At 39.4% G+C, this 21733-nt stretch overlaps 1 protein-coding gene across 1 annotated transcript in view; it reads right to left on the reverse strand.

The window, feature by feature from the left end:
• The window catches only part of anos1a (anosmin 1a), a 31402-nt gene extending 16780 nt beyond the window's left edge, over nucleotides 1-14622 (reverse strand). Inside the window, exons 1-2 of the mRNA XM_085802437.1 lie at nucleotides 14437-14622; nucleotides 8705-8752 (exon numbers count right to left, since the gene is read on the reverse strand). Coding sequence (XP_085658563.1) covers nucleotides 8705-8752; nucleotides 14437-14622 — 234 coding nt within the window. The remainder of the gene's footprint in view (nucleotides 1-8704; nucleotides 8753-14436) is intronic.
• Nucleotides 14623-21733: the final 7111 nt, after the last annotated feature.

Genomic DNA, 21733 nt, shown 5'->3' on the forward strand with positions numbered 1-21733 from the left:
TTGTCAGTGTGTATCAGTCACATTTGTGTAATTATATTACAGCTATGTGAGAAAAACAATATGCAGTTATGACCACATCACCACACATCAGGAGTCGAAATATAACATTACAAAGGTTATCTTATACCCACCACACACTATAAGACTCTGGAATGACACCCAAGACTAAAGTCTGACACCCGTTCACATCTGAAGACGATGGGTCATACTGTACGTCACAGAGTTTTTTGTCTCTTACATAATAAGATTCTGTCAAGACTGGAGATCTTAAAGGATAACTATTTGCAACACTACATTCACTGAGATTCATGAGGTTAAGATAAGATAAAGTAGTGAAGTAAAGTAAAGTAATGTAAGGTAGGGTAAGGTAAGGTAAGGTAAGATAAGATAAGATAAGATAAGATAAGATAAGATAAGATAAGATAAGATAAGATAAGATAAGATAAGATAAGATAAGATAAGATAAGATAGGATAAATTAAGTTAGGCTAACTTCAATTAAATGAAGATAAGACAAGATATGTTAAGATAAGATAAAATAAAATAAGTTAGGATAAATTAAGTTAGGTTAACTTCAATTAAATGAAGATAAGACAAGATATGTTAAGATAAGATAAAATAAAATAAGTTAGGATAAATTAAGTTAGGTTAACTTCAATTACATGAAGATAAGACAAGATATGTTAAGATAAGATAAAATAAAATAAGTTAGGATAAATTAAGTTAGGTTAACTTCAATTACATGAAGATAAGATGAGATATGTTAAGATAAGATCAAATAAGTTAGGATAAATTAAGTTAGGTTAACTTAAATTAAATGAAGATAAAACAAGATATGTTAAGATAAGATCAAATAAGTTAAGATAAATTAAGTTAGGTTAACTTCAATTAAATGAAGATAAGATAAGATATGTTATGATAAGATAAAATAAGTTAGGTTAAATTCAACTAAATGAAGACAAGATAAGATATGTTAAGATAAAATAAGTTAGGACAAATGAAGTTAGGTTAACTTCAATTAAATGAAAATAATATAAGATAAGTTTGGTTAACTAAAGTTAAGAATAGATAAAATAAGATAAGATAATAGTAGCAAACATCGATGAAAAAAATTAAGAACAATAAATAATAGAAACAAAACCAAATAAAATAATATTAGTAAAAATAATGAAAAAATGTTATATGATAAGATAAGAAATGTTATGTATATTGTGTTTTCCTTTTTTTCTTCTTTTTTGTGTGTGCAGCTCTTCATACCAATGATGCATGCAGCTCTGTTGTGAGAGTGGAGAATAAAAAGGAAAATAAAAGTTGCTGCCAAATGGAAACGGTGCACGTGGACCATCCACAGCTCGTCTCGCCGTGCAGCGAGGAATGTCTGGGAGCATGTCTGATAGCCATGCAGCCCTGCCTGCCATCTCCGGCGTACACTGCGCCACCCGTCCGCTATAATCCAAACCGACGTCCCCCACTCCCGCGCCGTTCCCATTGTACCTCGGCGTCGGTTAGTTTTCCGCCCCATTTCAAACTCAAATCAAGCATGGCCCACGTTTTGCAGCGGGAGAGGTATTTTGTCTCGGCTGAAGAATTTAAGGCGGGAGCAGGGCCGTTGCTAGGAATTCTGGGCCCCCTTAAAGAATACTAAAGTGGGCCCCTCCCCCTAACTTTTCCATTTTTTCTTTCTTAGACTAAGTATGTATTATCATTTATTATTTAGCCTACTTTGTTTTGATGCTAATGCAGCATTACACTGCAAAAACTCAAGTATCTTACCAAGAATATTTGTCTTATTTCTAGTCAAAATGTCATTTCTAGTCAAAACAAATCTCATTCTACTTAAAATAAGACACATCATATTAAAAGCAGCTTGTTTTTAGACACTTTTTACTCCTTTCAAGCTGATTTTCACTTGGAATAAGTAGAAAAAATCTGATAATGGAACAAGTTTTTCTTCCTTATTACAAGCACAATAACTTGCTTTCACTGGCAGATTTTTCTACTTATTTCAAGTGAAAATTTGTTTGACACAAGTGAAAATGATCTAAAAACAAGTTAATTTTTAGGTAATGAGTCTTATTTTAAGTGGAAAGAGATTAGTTTTGACTAGAAATGAGACATTTGGACAAGAAATAAGACAAAAATTCTTGGAAAGATGTTGAGTTTTTACAGTGTACTATGAGTATTATTCAGGGTCTTACGCAGAATAATTCAGTCATACAAAGATTAGACTACTGGGGTTTTTTATGGGCCCCACTGGGCGCTGGGCCCCCATCACCTTTCTCCCCTATACAACGGCCCTGGGCGGGATAAGAGCAGACTTCTGGCAGTGTGGATCTGTATGTATGTATGTGTGTGTGTGTGTGTGTGTGTGTGTGTGTGGGTGTGTGTGTGCACCGCTCCTCCATGACAAACCAGAGATAATGGAGCGAACGACTTCTCTGCTGACCGTGCAAAATGCTGCTTTTTTTCCATTTTTTTCCGGACGCCGTTTGGTTTGATTTGCTGCCCGGACAAACAAACTCCCCTCGGAGAGGAAGCGCCCCCCCCTTCCCCGTGTTTGTCTCGACGAGTTTGCGTCGTCTTTGAAACCGTTCCAAACCTTTTTTTTTTTTTAATAAACGTCCTCAGACAAGGAGACAAGGAGACAAGGAGACAAGGAGACAAGGACCCTGGCCGGCTTCTTCTCCCGATGATTTCACAAGTACTTTTCTACGCCGACGATGTCTGGCTCTCAGTCAAATGTCACAGCGAGGCGTTGGGGAGTATTGAAGCCCACTAATGACGGCCAAGTGCCACTGAAACACGGTCGTTACACCACGCTGGGTGCCAATTGTCAAGGTTGCGAGCCGAGACACTGTTAGTGTCAGTGCATCTTCGCTATCTTAAGCTTTTTTCTTTTTTTTTCTCCCTAAGAGCTGCATTGAACCGGACTGAGTGGGAGTGTGTGTGCAGCTAATCAACACTGGCAACTTGCAAATGGTCCGTCTGCCTGGAGGAGATAGTGACAGAAGGATTAACAAGCGCTCATTACCGCCGAGGCCCCGCGAGGACTACAAGTGGCCAAGTGGTCGCCGGGGCCAACGAGATGGGCTGTCTCACGGCAACAGGCTCCTCGGCATCAAGCTAAAGACCAGGACCAGGAAGAGTCAAGACCGGTGTTGATAGATCTGGGAAAAAGTCCAATTTCTTTACACTCAACCAGGATGTTGAGGTTTTTTTTTGTTTTTTTTTACCCTAGAGCAACATTTTTACCAACGCAGATGAAAGTGGGAATAAACAGAACAGATGTAATAAGGCATAAACATAAAATCCTAATACAAACAAACAGTGGCCAAGTCTCAAAACGACAATAATCGCGATGATAATAAAAACGCTGAGGGTGTGGAATCACCTGAGCGGCCCAGTGCAACAATTAAATTAAGTGTCATGTACATTTCCAAATGACTAATTCAATCAGTGCAACAACAGACTGGTGTTATTATACCACAGGAATGAGATTATCTATGTTAACTGACTGTTTAAAAGGAGCCATGTTTAAAGTGACACATTATAGGCGACTAACAACCTAAATGTCAACAGGTTTTATTGCTCATGTTCCCTGATAGAGGAAAATACACAAAATATGTCAATGACCTTTTAAAAAACACACATTTTTCATCTCCTCTCATATAGTTTTATAGCTACATATGTGTATTTGATTGAAATTGTATTCAAATTACACACAGGACAGTTTTATGTTATTATGGTTGCCCATCAAGTTGGAATACAATTGTTTGCCTTATTCCAACTTTATGGGCAACCGTGTATATACATCCTCAAGATATATGAGAAATATTTCTATCTAATTGTATGTATTCCATGTGATATATAGTATATATATATACACAATCTATGTAATGTCTACACATATGGAGGTAAACATACATATAATGGATGAAGAAGTTGCCTTAACTCTGGACTATAATCATGATGATGATGATGATGATGATGATTAGGGCAAAGATATATAGAAAACTTAAAAAGTCTTTGAGAAATACAGAGAAATTTGCAGTTATTGACAATTCTCGCCTGGGCTATATTCATCCCTCATAGTAGGAAATTATGGGAAGATTATACATTTCCTGAATTGTTACAGTCCTGTGAGTATTTCAGTTTTTGTTATTTGTGTCAGTGCTGTTTCTACATTTCAGTGCTATAAAAACAGACTACAGTTTAGGCAAAAATAGTGGAAAAATAGTTGAGACAAATTGACCTTTGACCATGTCACCTTTATATTTTTTAGATGGGCCCAAAACTAGGTCTAAATGAAAGCTGGGATTGTACACTTTAAAATGCTACCAAACATGTCCTCATAACATATGAGTAAAGGTTGGAAAATGAGCACAAAACAAGATATGCCCCCTGCGTTTAGAGGACTATTTATTACAGGGGGTGGATAACTTTATGAGCTGATAACTGTCATAAAGCTACTGTACCACTTAGGATGGGTTATCATACCAAAATATCATCTATGGACATGGACCTTTTCTTTTTGGCCTTTGGCCCATGGACTAATATTTGTACTGGCTAGACATATGTCAGTATCTGAAATTGTTCCAATCTATCATAGTTTTCAGTAATTATTAAGCCCATGTTACATAATATTTTTGGAATTTCAAAATATATAGTCTAGAACATTTTACTTTTTAATTATAACTTCTTTATAATTAGCTATTTTATAATTAGGAATTGAATTATGTTCATAACTGATGGGCAATGTAAATGGATTTTGTGAAATGATGGCTATCCTTTATTAGTATATCAATTTAACACTTTTACAATATGAACCCTGTTGTCCTGTTCCCTGCCTCCATCCTTCCTTCTTTCCTTCCTTCTTTCCACAATACTTCCTTCCTTCCTTTCGTCCTTACTTCTTCTTCCTTCCTCTTTTGATCCAATTGATCTGTTCCCTATCCCTCCATCTTTCTTTCCTTCCCTTTTCACTTTCTTCTTTCCCTTCTTTCTTCCTTCCTTGAACCAATCTGTTCCCTCCCTCCATCTTTCTTTCCTTTTCCCTTCCTTCTTTCCACCATCCTTCCTTCTTTCCTTCCTTCCTTCCTTCCTTTTGTCCTACTTCTTCTTCCTTCCTCTTTTGATCCAATTGATATGTTCCCTATCCCTCCATCTTTCTTTCCTTTTCCCTTCCTTCCTTCCTTCCCTTCGTCCTTGCTTCTTCCTTCGTTTTTGACCCAATTGACCCGATCTGTTTCCTCCCTCCTTCTATCTTTCCTCCCATCTTTCCCTTTGTCCTTCCTTCCTTTTCCCCCTTTGTCCTTCCTTCCTTACTTCCTTCCTTTTTTCCTTTCCTTCTTCCTTTCTTCCTTGACCCAGGAGGACAACAGGAGGGTTAAATATTAAATATTATTTTCTTATGTATATTCCACATTCACCACCAGTCAATGCGCTGCTGTGTTCCCCTGCTATCCTGATCCAATCCACATCGCCATGCCAACACTTCCTTCCCTGCGATCTTTCATTAAACGGGCCCAGATATCTCACTTTACAAGCTCTTAATAATGCAGCTGGAGAGACCTCTGATGCGCTAACATGTCATCACAATTACCCATCGCCGGGATCTCCGCGGTTACCAAAGCGCGAGAGGCTGCTCGCTCGGGCCTGTTAATATCTCACAAGGAGACAATCATTCTTGTGGGGACCCTTAAATATCGAGACTCGGCGGCTGCAGCTGTGAAATAAAAGCATGTGAAAGTTACCAGAGGGAAGTTTGGATGTAATATCAGAGGAGGAGGGGGTTTGCAAAGCATGCACAGGGCCGTTGTATAGGGGAGAAAGGTGATGGGGCCCAGCGCCCAGTGGGGCCCATAAAAAACCCCAGTAGTCTAATCTTTGTATGACTGATTTATTCTGCATAAGACCCTGACTAATACTCATAGTACACTGTAAAAACTCAACATCTTTCCAAGAATATTTGTCTTATTTCTTGTCCAAATGTCTCATTTCTAGTCAAAGCTAATCTCTTTCCACTTAAAATAAGCATAAAACCTAACCATAACCTAAAAATTTACTTGTTTTAGATCATTTTCACTTGTTTCAAACTAATTTTCACTTGCTAATGCATCATTACACTGCAAAAACTAATCTCATTATACTTAAAATAAGACACATCATATTAAAAGTAGCTTGTTTTAGACATGTTTTACTCCTTTCAAGCAGATTTTCACTTGGAATAAGTAGAAAAATCTGCCAGTGAAAGCATGTTTTTTGTGCTTGTAATAAGGAAGAAAAACTTGTTCCACTATCAGATTTCTTCTACTTATTCCAAGTGAAAATCTGCTTGAAAGGAGTAAAAAGTGTCTAAAAACAAGCTACTTTTAATATGATGTGTCTTATTTTAAGTATAATGAGATTAGTTTTTGCAGTGTAATGCTGCATTAGCATCAAAACAAAGTAGGCTAAATAAAAAATGATAATACATACGTAGTCTAAGAAAAAAAAAGTGGAAAAGTTAGAGGGAGGGGCCCACTTTAGTATTCTTTCAGGGGGCCCAGAATTCCTAGCAACGGCCCTGCTAGCATGCATACCATCAATTATCACCTGCCTCCTTCATGAGTGTCGGTGCATTAGCCGGGAAAAGTATGTTGATGTATGGGATGTCCGAGAGCAAAGGGCACAGTTTGGTGATGAATGGCAGAGCGGGGATGTGGGTAATAACCACTGCAAGCGCACAATCAGGCACACACGTACACAAAACACAAGCTGTCACCACTTTGCATGTTGGGGGTGATTTATTGCAGCCAAACACACACACACACACACACACACACAGGTGCCTGCAAACATGCAACCAGGCATGTACAAGCTCACACACACACACATGTTCGGGGAGAGTGATTTATTACACCTGAAAACACCTTCACTCCCACACAACTGTCTCTGTAGACTGATGTGAAACATTTAGCAACACACACCGGGCCACAGGCATGTGTGTGTGTGTGTGTGTGTGTGTGTGTGTGTGTGTGTGTGTGTGTATGTGTAGTGCTGATACATTTTAATAATAGCCTATCTTCATTCATTCATGTAGGTTCAAACATAGAAATAACCACATTAAAAAAAAAAAAAGAAAAACAGAAAATGACTGATGCTGGTTGTCATAGTAACGCAGCATCCGCTAAAACTGGACCAGACTTTTCCTGCATGGTTTCAGGAATGATGTCAACAGAGAAAACTACACAGTCGTATATTATATTATATTATTATATTATATTATATTATATTATATTATATTATATTATATTATATTATATCATATTATATCCCTCTATGGTACCATGTTGCCCTCAGGCAGCAACATACCACTTTTTGTCCTGTCACATCTCCACAATTCATCCCATTTAATGCTGTAATACTTTAAAAAAGAGAGGAGACCTTAGAGAACCAATAACAATGCTTTAATTTATCACATGACTTTCAAGAAGCCACTGAAACCCTTTTTTGCAGACTTTTTCAAAGGAAACAGGTTTGCCATTTTGCTCCACTAAAACGGTCTGAAAACATAACTTCCTGGCCCTTTTTCATCTGGAAAAAAATATATTTACACTAATAGATTAGTAAAGTTTAATTTTTAATAGTTCCATGCAATTTATTTACTTATTAAATAATGGAAACTTGTTAAAATGCACCTGTTGCCCCAAAGCAACAACGTACCATTATAGAAAATTGCAGTGTTGCCTTGAGGCGACAGTGGACCATTATGGAATCAAAATTGCATTATGAGACTATGGTAGTGTGTGTTTAGGTGTAAATATAATGTTCAAAAACATATCATTCATCATAATTTTGTTTTTTTTCCTTAATAAATGTGATTTTGGATGCAGTAAAGTAAACATCAGGCTATTATGATGATGATGAGGAAGATGAGAGTGAGAATTTGGATGAGGATGAGGCCAGTGAAGGTGAAAGTCTACAGAGACTGGTCGGTGTTTCTAATACAGTAGATGACGAACCGTAATAGTACAATGTTGCCTACAGTCAACAAATCCCAAAAACTTCCAAAAATAAATAATTTTTAAAAATTTCTTTACATTATGTTTATTTAGTCTATTTTGAGACATAAAAACACTCCAAACATTTTTTCCCCCACTGGCATCATGATGCGTACCATAGAGGGATATCAGTGGTTCTCAACCTTTTTTACATCAAGGACCCCTAAACTGACCCAAATTAGACCACAGATCCCCATTGGACAAAATTTTGAAGCAAACCAGAAATACAAAAATATTTGTTCTGAGACTGAATAACGTTCAAATTAGGGTCAATGGTGTGAATTCTTGGAAACATTATAGAGAAATTTCTGGAAAAAAAGTGGTACAATTTCTCCAAAAAACGTTTAAACATTTGTAGGAAGAGGTGGTTAAAAAAAATTCTCACAAAAAGTTAAAGATTTTCTACAAAAAAGTGGTAAAATTCTCAAAAAAACAAACAAAAAAACTATAATAATAAAAATTCTCACAAAAAAAAAGTGGTAGAATTTCAAAAAGAAGTTGGGGACCCCCTTTAACCCTCTCAAGGACCCCTGGGGGTCCCCGGACCCCATGTTGAGAACCACTGTATTATATTATATTATATTATATTATATCCAGAAGCCAATAGACAACATAATCAATCACTGTCTATCCAGAAGCGTGTGGTCACCGTTGGATACCTACCTTTGCACACTGTTTATGATTCTGACACCAGCCCATGGATCCATTATTCTACAGAGGAGCAAGAAGAAAGAAGTCAGTGTGATTGAATTAAGTGCAGAGGAACTCATTTTAATTCCCTAATTACAGGTTCCTGCGCTATAATTACAGTTTGTCAGAAGAACATCACAGGGTTGCAGAGTTCACACCGTATACCGACGTTTCTCTCCCTCTCTCTCTGTCTGTCTTTAGTTTGTGGGACTTGGTGTCCTTCATGGCTTCCTGCTGGGAGCCTCGGGCCGTTTGCTGAAAACTAATGAGTCCAGATCCAGGATCAGCGGTCCGCTCACACGAGACAGTGCTGCTGTAGTAGATTAATCAGCACTTTGATATCTTGGACTTATTTTAAGAGTGTTCAATAAAGAAACAGCAGTGTATTCCTAATCTAACCCGCTATATGTTACTACACAATGTCTCATTTCTATTGGTTAGTGACTCTAAGGCTGTTTGTTCATATACAGTATATCAAGTTTAATTTCAAAACTAATGAGCATTTTCATTGGTGGATTGATTCACAACACCCCATATCTGCAAACTTAGTTGTTATGGATACATTAAGAAATACACAATGTTCCAACACTGATGTAATATTGATGTAATATTAAAAACGGCCACAAGATGTCGCCTGACAACTAAACGTAGCTATGGATCCACTTGTCAAGGAGAATAGTCTCGGTCTAAAACTAAAGCCATAATATCCTACAAAGGCGTCGGTATGATGATCTAGTCTTTAAAGGGATAGTTCAACATTTTGGCAAATTGGCCCATTGCCATAATCCCTATAGTCATAGCAGTAGGTTCGTTACCTTTAATTGTCGGTGCAAGCTGTTTTTAGAACAGCGGAGCAGAGCTACGCTACAGAGGCTCATTATGGGATTTCTTGGTTTCCCTCATCAAACTCATCAAATACACAATCCAACAACTCCACAACGCTCTGGTGGACAAGTTGTGAGCTGCACATTCACCACGCTATGAGATAATAACACAACGTTACCACACAGAGTTGTTTTAGAGGGAAATTCAGAGACTGCTTGATGAAAAACTGTCCCTGAAGGCAACACACATCAGCTGTTTTGCATGAATTTCCCTCTAAAACAACTCTGTGTGGTAACGTTGTGTTATTATCTCATAGCGTGGTGAATGTGCAGCTCACAACTTGTCCACCAGAGCGTTGTGGAGTTGTTGGATTGTGTATTTGATGAAGAAAACCAAGAAATCCCATTAGCCTCCATAGCGTAGGTCTGAGCAGCTCACTGCTCTTCTCCGCCGTTCTAAAAACAGCTTGCACCGACAATTAAAGGTAACGAACCTACTGCTATGACTATAGGGATTACGGCAATGGGCCAATTTGCTATCCCTTTAAATTGTTGGTCGTTCATGGCACCAAAACCCCAAGAACACATGATTCCTTGCAAATCATCTGTTTTTTTTTTAATATAACATCTTACAAAGCTGTGATTTCATCATATATGCGGCCATACTTTGAAATATATAGCCGACTAAATCTCTGGATTATGGATGATTGTTGGTTTCTTTATTTTCTTTGTTTGGCCGCACTCCAATCTGAATGTGTGACATGAAATAATCCACCTCTCAGAGAATATTTAAAGAGGCTGAAACATGGAGTGGATGCAGGCTGCTGCTGCTGCGGGCGCTGCCGATCAGACCAGAGCATGTGGCCTTTTCAAACACTCGCATTTTCGCTCTGTCAATAAATAAATAGAGCGTGATTGATGGAGGGCTGAGTTAAATTGTCTCCTCTGGGGTTGTGGGTGGGTGGGTGGAGGGGTGGGTCTACTCTGTATGAACTTCCTCAGGACTAACTGGGCTGCACATGAGCTACAACATTACAGTACGCCTCAGTGGAGCTGGAGTAGAGGCAATGATATCATGCAGGGACAATGTTTTATAAAGATATCATCACTGAGCCTTACCATTCTTAATTAAAATTAGTTTTAAAGGTCTGATATGATATGAAAAATAACTGTTCATGTGTTGTTATATTATAAAGCAGGTCTAGTAGGACTGTGAAGGTATCAAAGCCGGAGTCTAAAGGGAAATCCACGCAGCCTGTTTTGAGAAACTACAGTAGAGCCTTAAAATAAGCTGTCAGGACTTCCTGTGACTTTGTGATGTCATAACCTTGCAGGATTTTGTTTCTTTGAGTGTAAAATAAACTAAAGTTACCTGGAACAAATTACTGTGAGGAAAATGGATGATGATGATGATGATGATGCCAATTATGTTTTCTATTATAAATTAACTGAAAATTATAATGTTGACTGAATATTTGGAAACCCAATAAAGGGTTTATCAGGTTTAATAGGTCTATTTATGACTATGAAGGTATTAAAGGGATAGTTCAACATTTTGGCAAATTGGCCCATTGCCGTAATCCCTATCGCTACCTTTATTTGTCAGTGCTAGGTATTTTTAGAACGGTGGAGCAGAGCCGTGAGCTGCTCAGAGCTACACTATACGGAGGCTAATGGGATTTCTTTGGTTTCCCTCATCAAACTCATCAAATACACAATCCAACAACTCCACAACGCTCTGGTGGACAAGTTGTGAGCTGCACATTCACCACGCTATGAGATAATAACACAACGTTACCACACAGAGTTGTTTTAGAGGGAAATTCATTGCTGAAAAACTGTCCCTGAAGGCAACACGCATCAGCGGTTTTGCATGAATTTCCCTCTAAAACAACTCTGTGTGGTAACGTTGTGTTATTATCTCATAGCGTGGTGAATGTGCAGGTCACAACTTGTCCACCAGAGCGTTGTGGAGTTGTTGGATTGTGTATTTGATGAGTTTTATGAGAGAAACCAAGAAATCCCATAATGAGCCTCTGTAGCGTAGCTCCAAACAGCTCGCCGCTCTGCTCCGCCGTTCTAAAAACAGCTTGCACCGACAATTAAAAGTAACGAACCTACTGCTATGACTATAGGGATTATGGCAATGGGCCAGTTTGCCAAATTGTTGAACTATCCCTTTAAATTTAACGTAACTTAACTGTTGACTGACTGTCTGGAAAGCAGTTTGGCTGACGGACAGTTACGCTTTAACTGCTGCATAACAAACTAGGAGTGGATGTGATTGATAACCCCACGGCTAATAGAGAAAGAGGAACTTTCTGGACCAATTGGATGCTTGGCTTCATGGGTCCAGTGTGAATATTCAAGTGTAAATGAGACTGTGATCTTGGCGCCATCAGAAATGTCGGGGGTTTCTCCACAGCTCTATCACACAATAAATACCCATAAACCCCGGCATGCTCCGAGGCCCCCGGGATCAGTCAGTCACTGTCTGGCACAAAGATGGTGATAACTTCTCCTCTGAGTAATAAAACACAGCAGCAACAGAGGCAGATTGTCTCTGGACGTTTCCATGAGGTCAATGCGAGTGCGTTTCACACGTCGGCAGCCACTGATCTGACATCAGCGCTGCACAACACCGCGGTCCACTGTTAGACATATCTGAGCAGGGCCGTTCCATTCATTACATTTTAGATTAGCTGGGCTAACCGTTAGCTGTTAGCCTTTAGCAATGTCTTATTAAATAACTCAATAAACGGTCCATGAAAAAATATTTTTTCCAGCGCATATCCTAGTTCCAACATGACTGAGCTAACTGGAGTAGTTTCATGTTGTGTTCGACAACGGGAGAGTTTTAACAGCTGACGTCCTTATGTTAGCTTAGCTACTGCTGCTAACTACGATAACCATGACTAATTACAAAAACGTGCACACAGAAATAGTAATGTTTGTTCAATAATTCATTTTAAAGACTTAACAAACATCAGATTTAGTCAAAATGGTTTTGGTAGCCCGGAGCCCCCACATTTGGTACCTACACCGGTGGCTAACGCTACCAGTTAGCCGCTAACGCTACCAGTTAGCCGCTCGCTAGAATGCTACTAAAACCGACTTCCGTTGTGGTGTGACGCAATGGATCATGGGAAAATAAAGTGGTGGATAGGGGAGAAAGGTGATGATAATTCTACAGTAGGGGCCCAGCACCCAGTAGGGCCCACAAAAAAAAAAACAGTAGTCTAATCTTTGTATGACTTAATTATTCTGGATAAGACCCTGACTAATACTCATAGTAATGCTGCATTAGCATCAAAACAAAGTAGGCTAAATAAAAAATGATAATACATACGTAGTCTAAGAAAAAAAGTGGAAAAGTCAGGGGCCCACTTTAGTATTCTTTCAGGGGGCCCAGAATTCCTAGCTACGGCCCTGTACTGCATCTGAGGTGCAGTTTGGAGGACTCGGAGCTCAAACTGGAGCAGCGCGCCACGTGGTTCGATGGAGATAGTAGACAATCAAGACGTCTCCTCGTGATCCGGTCTGATTTCTGGACTGTATCGTCATCCCGCGCGGTCAGAATCGCTCTAAGTGAGTGTTTAGGAAGCCTGGAGCGCCGAGCAGTGCACTGAATGTGTGTGTGAGGAGATAGTTTCTGACAGAGGGGGGATCTGAATGAATTATAGAATCACAATGACAAGCCTTATGGTCTCCCCTGACCCTTATCAGTCAAAAACTTTTAGCCTCCCCCTTGAAAACTGGATTTACATCTTCACAGCAGCTTTAAATGGATAATTCATATATAATAGTCCTTATTATAACAACCTTATTAGACCCATTAGTGATATTTAAATCTCTGCTGAAACCCTGGTTAATTTAATCTAAATCTAATTATATACCTAAAGCTGATTTCATATAGGACTATATCCTTATTTAAAACAGACCAGCCACTGAAAATAATAGAGGATGAGGATGTAATTAAAGACTGCTTCTCATTTATTCTGCCCTACAAAGGCAAAGTGCTGTATCTGCATTTTTTTTTTTTGGACCAATCAAAAGTGTGGCATATTCTCTTCAATCTCTTAGAATTTGATCTAGGTACTGCTAACATTTCCAGAGTTATTGGGCTTTTTATTTTGCCGTCCATCCAAAAAAGCACTGTGAAACCAAGGCAAAGTGCAGTATCTGCATTTTTTCACTTTTTTTTTTTGACCAATCAAAAGTGTGGCATATTCTCTCTTCAATCTGTCAGAATTTGATTTTGGTATTTATTATATTTATAATTTAGAGTTATTGGGCTTTTTATTTTGCCGTCCATCCCAAAAAGTACTGTGATACCAAGGCAAAGTGCAGTATCTACAAAGAGTACTACTTCCTACATTCTATAATTTACTTTATTGGAGTAAAATCAAGCCAAAGTGCCGTATCTGCACCAAAACCAAGGCAAAAGTGCAGCATCTGCCATAAAATGGTCAAAATTGGTCAGAAAGACAAACTACAAATACATTTAATTCAGTCAATCAAGTATAGACTTGGTAGTTATTCATCATTTGATGCTTAAACCTGACAATGAAAAACACAAAAAGCAGTTTCTCAGCATTTTGTAGGGCAGTATATTTCTAATAGAACTCCCATTGAATTTCAATGAGTTTCTCTTCCCAAACTCCAGCAAGTTTCCAAAAGTATAAAAACATCCAAAGCATAATAAAGGCAAAGTGATTTGCAATTTAATAAAGACATTATAAGCACTGGTAGGGCCCTTTAAACGTATTATTTGCTCCTAAAACCTGTTGGCTTTTATTATATTTTAATGGCTGTGAAAAGTTGAGGTCTGAATATCTTTCCAAGGTGCGCATGCATAGACCTTAGTCCTTTAGTCCTTACCTGCAGCGATGTGGTGCGCGCGGCCACGCTGTGCAGGCTGAGGCACCGAGACGCGCACCGCGCCTTGGACACGCTCTCCGGACAGGAGGACATGTCTCCGTCGTCGTCGTCGCCGCTGTCCGCGCGTTGCTTCCTGGCGCAGACGCCGGAGCAGAGGAGGAAAATAATCCACAGGGACAAAAGCATCGCTCTTTCTTCTCTTCAGCCGCTGCAGGAGGAAATCTGATGGGAGTCTGGGATGAAGTGGGAATTATATAGCCAAGGGAGGAGCTATAATGGGATATAGGCGGACGCAGTTAGGGGTCAGGATGCGGAGTGTTTGCTGTGATCTGCAAAAGCACCTGATGTAATGCGCAAACACAACTGTGGGCCTATCTTTCCACTGTTTTGGAAAGATAGAATATAAATATATCATAAAGTAGTGCAAAGCAATAAAATATCAGGTGTGGGTATAATAAAAGTTAAAAAAAAAAAAACCTTTCAGAGCCCTAAAGGCAGAATCTCATCAGCACTTCCATTATTCAGCACTTGATTAAAGAGGAATCCATAAAAGCTGATTTCTTTATTGTTCTTAAGTTGTTCCGTGTATTTTGTGTCATTTTATAACAGTGAAATTAATTTAAATGAGTCGAGTTCGTATTATTTTTTACATTTCCTTCAATGAGCTTCAGTGAAAACACATTCTAACCTTTGCTTTATAGTTATTTCTAATGGAAAAGACATTTTACAGTGGTGAATGTGCAGCTCACAACTTGTCCACCAGAGCGTTGTGGAGTTGTTGGATTGTGTATTTGATGAGTTTGATGAGGGAAACCAAGAAATCCCATAATGAGCCTCCGTAGCGTAGCTCTGAGCAGCTCACGGCTCTGCTCCGCCGTTCTAAAAACAGCTTGCACCGACAAATAAAGGTAACGAACCTACTGCTATGACTATAGGCAATACGGCAATGGGCCAATTTGCTAAAATGTCGAACTATCCCTTTAAGACTTCCTCCAAAAGTCAAGGAACTTTAAAGTTCCTTGTCAAACAGGTGAAGAAAGGAACAAGCACCAACTTCTGCTGTTGTTTGATTGATGGGGGTATGGATAGATACTGTTTCCAAAGATCAAAACTGAACTACCATGCTCATATTTGACTCGAATAAGCTCCGTAAGAAATCCAAAGAAATTAAACATTGTGAGTCCATTAATATCCGACTGTAACATTAGCAGTACTTGTTATGTTGCAATAGTCCATAAACATCCGTGGTATATTTCCAGTTCTTTTATTTTGTGGTGAGGCCAGATGTTGTAACACACAGGCAAACTCACACCTCGTGCTGTTCTATTAATGCAGAGGAAACATTTTTGTTGGAGAATCTGTGATTTTTTACACACAGGTGGAACTTTTTTTCCAGGAGAGTGAGAGTGTTTTCAGCCAATTTCAGAGGGGAGGCGAAGGGGGGGGGTGATGTATTTTCCAGGGAATCCCAGCTGTAATGTTCTAGCTAGTAGCTACAAAACAACAGCATTTTTATGGACTCCTCTATTAAAGTAACCACAAACATATCTCTCATAAGCAAGGCGAGGCACCGCTGCTTTCCTCGCCCGAGGGGGGAGAAGAAAACATGACGTTTTGGAAACTCTGAAGAGATCCTCTTCTCCTCCTTCGGGTTGTCAGTTCTCTCATGGCTGGCACACGGGGCCCCGTCCGCGCTGCTGGAGCATCCCGCGGTGTTTAACAAGACGCCTGTATTTCCCAGCCGCATCGCTTTTACAAACACACTGTGGTGCTCCCTCTCAGGTTTTATGGCGCTATGCCTTTAGCTCAAAGGGAGAGTTCACCCAAAATTGAAATTTCACTCATTACTCACCCTCGTGTCGACTAAGGGCTGGGAGAAGTTTCAGAGTCCTCCGTGGCTAATTTAATGAATTATGCCATTATGTCAAGAAATAACCAAAAAGTAAAAATTAAAGGGAATAGAGGGACAGAATTGACAAAATTGAAATTTCATTAATTACCTACTCACCCTCGTGTCGACTAAGGGCTGGGAGAAGTTTCAGAGTCCTCCGTGGCTTCACTGAGTTACAGGGGGTCTCGGCGTAGCAGTGCATGTCCATATGACGGTTGTCAATGGATACCAACTGTCTTCGTAACAAAAAGACACACCAAAAAACATCCAAATACCTCCATGCTGCTCGTATGTAATGTCCGTCTTGTATTGAAGCCCCGAAATGCCAAATTGTCCCGAAAAAAATTTAATAAGTCTTTATTTCAAGCTTGTTTTGTAGCGGAAGCTTCTCGAAGCTCCTCTTCAAATTTGGACGAACTGGGAAGAGGACAGACCTCTGCAAACAAGCTTGAAATACAGACTTATTTAATTGTTTTCGGGACAATTTCTCATGTCGGGGCTTCAATACAAGACGGACATTACATACGAGCAGCATGGAGGTATTTGGATGTTTTTTGGTGTGTCTTTTTGTTACGAAGACAGTTGGTATCCATTTGCAACCGTTACATGGACATGCACTGCTACGCCGAGACCCCCTGTAACTCAGAGAAGGCACAGAGGACTCTGGAACTTCTCCCAGCCCTTAGTCCACATGAGGGGGAGGAGATAATGAAATTTCAATTTTGGGTGAACTATCCCTTTAATGAGGCTTTGCAGCTGAGGGTTTTTACCTCTGATTCAGAGAGAGTCAGGTTGATTACACCTCTATAAGTACAATCTTATAGACTAGAAGGCAATAAAGTGTTGTCAAATCAAGGAACCCACTGAAACTGACAAGGGAGCCAAACAAGCAAATCTCCGAGGTCTTTTTTTTTTTGTGAATGAAGCAAGTGTCTTCGGATGTGTGGGGAGCTGGTGCTCTGGTGGTCCACCCACAACAGGAAGGAGAAAATCCCTCAGAGCGCCCCGCTGCGAGCCCGACTTACTGTTTCACAAATAAAAACAAAACACTATGACGTGGTAATTGACTCATTGTGTGTTGGGTTGTGTGCCAGTTCGCTGGGGCTAACACACTTCTTTTTTTTCTTTTTTTTTTCAAAATGTCAAACATAGTTCAGAGAAGGCAACCATGAGCTGACAGATCATTTGATAGTAGCCAATTGAATGTCTTTCCTAGGGGACTAGAGATGAGCTTTGAGATTGGAGGATAGATTCCATATTTCTTCAGCTGTTCTTCTCTATTTCTTCAGCTGTTCTTCTCTATTTCCTCAGCTGTTTTTCTCTATTTCTTCAGCTGTTCTTCTCTATTTCCTCAGCTGTTCTTCTCTATTTCTTCAGCTGTTCTTCTCTTCTGTTCTGGAACTTTGTGACTTTCTAGTCACTTGTTAGAGGTAAAGGTAGTTGAAGCCTTTCTCTTGATGCTTTGAATTGCTTTAGTCTTACAGTACTGTATATTACCTGTGGTCCCAGCTGTTCTTCTCTATTTCTTCAGCTGTTCTTCTCTTTCTTCAGCTGTTCTTCTCTTCTGTTCTGGAACTTTGTGGCGTAAGAACATCGGACTAAGTTGAGTGATGAATTAAACAAAATGAAACAAAATGGTGACAAGAAAATGAAGCTGAAGGTCGTCCCGAAAAGGCCAGAAGACCCAATGAAGCACAAAAGGACAGTCCAGATACCAGTGAAACGGGAAGAAACAGGGAAACATCTAGTAAGCGCAAATAGGGAGAACGGAAGAACATCGGACTAATACTAAACTGAATGAAGACCTGTGATTGGTCAACTTGGGTTGACAAGGAAAGAATACAATGCAGGAGAAATTGAACAATCCTTTACACAACTTGGGTAGTATCAAATGACTTATTGACAGCCTTAGCCACCATTCCACACCACTTAAGCTTCTACATTAAGTTTTACCAATACATAAAGTTATTTGGATAGTCTAGATAAGCTGTAATTTTGTTAACAGTGAATCTGAACATCAGATTTTATTGTCGTCATGTCACTGTGTACCAGGATGTCAAGTTCTTCAGGAAGTTCATTCTCCAGAATCCAACAAGTTCTTCAACCTCAACAACCCCAATCTTTGCTAGTCAAAAGGAAGCTCAAGGTAGTCCCCAGGGGTAGACTTATGAAGTTGAGTGATAAATTAAACAGAATTAAACAAAATGGTGACAAGAACATGAAGCTGAAGGTCGTCCCGAAAAGGCCAGAAGATCCAATGAAGCACAAAAGGACAGTCCAGATACCATTGAAACGGGGTAGAAACAGTCTAGTAAACGCAAATAGGGATATAACATAATCCTTCTCTTATAGAGGATCTACACAAAGCCAGGAAGTTCAAACACATATGGTGAGTGGTTTCAAAATAAAACAGGAAATACTACAAAGAATCCAAGGAGGAAGTCACACAGAGGGTCAGATCATGACATTGTTTGAAATGACCTGTAGGAAAGTCTTGAAATAGCACCACACCTTTATCATCACATTAAAAATGATAAACATATTAATTTTTTTTATCATCACATTAAAAATGATAAACATATTCATTTATTTTTAGTGAAGGTTTATGCACAAAAAAGACTTTGTGAGGCTTACAGATAGATTCTGATGGGTCATTATCAAATATGAATGACGATTGGTTTGAAAAATGTTTTGTCGACCCATCCATGGCCCCTCTGATGAAAGTAAACTGATGAAAATAATATATTTTCCTTTATGACAGATGAATATCAGACAGGAGTTGTTTCCTAATGTGTATTTATAGCAGCCGAAGAAAAAACCCACAGGAATCTGTTGCTGATTTCCCATCACGTTTTCCATTGTTTTTCCATTGTGTGCGTGTCTTCATCCTCTCCGCATGAGTTTCTGGTGGAATCCCAGTTTTCAGTGTGGGGTCCTCCAGCTGAATGGTATTTCCACATCGCTCTCAGGCACTTGTTACAGAAGGGAAGCCCCAGTTAACGGGGGTGCACCTCATAAAGAAGGAGTTTGGTCATTTTCCTGTGGTTTTACTAAAGGAGGGAGTCCAGATTCAGGGATTCCTCTCCAAGTTTGTGTGCAAGGATCTGTTGCACACGAGGAAATAGCTGCCGGTGATGAGTTGAAGGGATAGTTCACCCAAAATTAAAATTTCACTCATTATCTACTCACCCTCATGTCAACTATAAGAGCTGTGAAAATGTTCAGAGTCCTCCGTTCCTTCTCTGAGTTACGGGGGGTCCACGCAGTAGTATTTGTCCATATAATGGTTGTCAATGGATACCAATTTTCTTCATCCAAAAAGACTCACCAAAAAACATCCAAATACCTCCATGCTGCTCGTATGTAATGTCTGTCTTGTATTGAAGCCCCGAAATGCGAAATTGTCCCGAAAAAAATTAAATAAGTCTATATTTCAAGCTTGTTTTTTAGCGGAAGGTTCTCTAAGCTCCTCTTCCCGGTTCGTCAAATTTGGACAAACTGGGAAGAGGAGCTTCCGCTACAAACAAGCTTGAAAAATAGACTTATTTAATATTTTTCGGGACAATTTCGGGGCTTCAATACAAGACGGACATTACATACTTCTCTGAGTTACAGGGGGTCTTGGCGTAGCAGTGCATGTCCATATAACGGTTGCAAATGGATACCAACTGTCTTCGTAACAAAAAGACACACCAAAAAACATCCAAATACCTCCATGCTGCTCGTATGTAATGTCAGTCTTGTATTGAAGCCCCGAAATGCGAAATTGTCCTCCTCCTCTTCCCAGTTCGTCCAAATTTGAAGAGGAGCTTCAAGAAGCTTCCGCTACAAAACAAGCTTGAAATATAGACTTATTTAATTTTTTTCGGGACAATTTCGCATTTCGGGCAGCATGGAGGTATTTGGATGTTTTTTGGTGTGTCTTTTTGTACGAAGACAGTTGGTATCCATTTGCAACCGTTATATGGACATGCACTGCTACGCCGAGACCCCCTGTAACTCAGAGAAGCCACGGAGGACTCTGAAACTTCTCCCAGCCCTTTTAGTCGACATGAGGGTGAGTGGATAATGAAATTTCAATTTTGGATGAACTATCCCTTTAATGTGGTATCACAGGTGGGTTTTCCGAAGTTCTTTGGTGCAAAGCCTTCGTTTTGGTTAAGCAAACTCAAAAACTTCCAGGTCATCCATCCAAACATCCATTTTTCTTTTTTTCTTCATGTGGCTGGTTGCCGTGGCAGCATGCAAAGCAGCTCAGCCCAGATGTGCAACTCCCACTCCATCTGCTCCTGGTGAATCCTGAGACAGTCACAGGCCAGATGGGAAATGCACTCCCTTCAGCTCTGCCGCAGGGCCCTCTCCCCAATGGACGTGTTAGGAATATTAGCACATGGAGGCGTCCTGACCCATTCCTATAAGATTTTTCTGGAGATCAGGGCCGTTGTAGGCTATTGGGGAGAAAGGTGATGATAATTCTAGGGGCCCAGCGCCCAGTGGGGCCCATAAAAAACCCCAGTAGTCTAATCTTTGTATGACTGAATTATTCTGCGTAAGACCCTGACTAATACTCATAGTACACTGTAAAAACTCAACATCTTTCCAAGAATATTTGTCTTATTTCTTGTCCAAATGTCTCATTTCTAGTCAAAGCTAATCTCTTTCCACTTAAAATAAGACTCATCATCTAAAAATTAACTATTTCATTAACTGTTTCAAACTAATTTTCACTTGAAATAAGTAGAAAAATCTGCCAGTGAAAGCATGTTTTTTGTGCTTGTAATAAGGAAGAAAAACTTGCTCCACTATCAGATTTTTTCTACTTATTCCAAGTGAAAATATGCTTGAAAGGAATAAAAAAGTGTCTAAAAACAAGCTACTTTTAATATGTAATAATAATATGTCTTATTTTAAGTATAATGAGATTTGTTTTGACTAGAAATGACATTTTGACTAGAAATAAGACAAATATTCTTGGTAAGATACTTGAGTTTTTGCAGTGTAATGCTGCATTAGCATCAAAACAAAGTAGGCTAAATAAAAAATTATAATACATACGTAGTTTAAGAAAAAAAAACTGGAAAAGTTAGGGGGGAGGGGCCCACTTTAGTATTCTTTAAAGGGGCCCAGAATTCCTAGCAACGGCCCTGCTGGAGATCGAAGGTCTTTTCCCTCAAAGACGAGGCCCAATCGAAGATCCATTTAGCCCATCTCTCGTCTCATTTGCATGTTTTTGCTTCAGTCATCACTCAAAGCAGGTGGTTGGAGGATCTGCCTCGCAACCATGGACTCAACCGAGCCTATCTTTTAAAAATGACTCTCCTGAACAGCTAATCAATACCATTAAGGAGGCGACTGATTGGTCCTTTAGTTTATTATGCGGCATGGCAGTGAGAAATAAGAAGAACA

This window comes from Trachurus japonicus, chromosome 2 (genome assembly GCF_045865225.1).
Source record: "Trachurus japonicus isolate A0001 chromosome 2, Traja_1.0".
Lineage (NCBI taxonomy): Eukaryota > Metazoa > Chordata > Actinopteri > Carangiformes > Carangidae > Trachurus > Trachurus japonicus.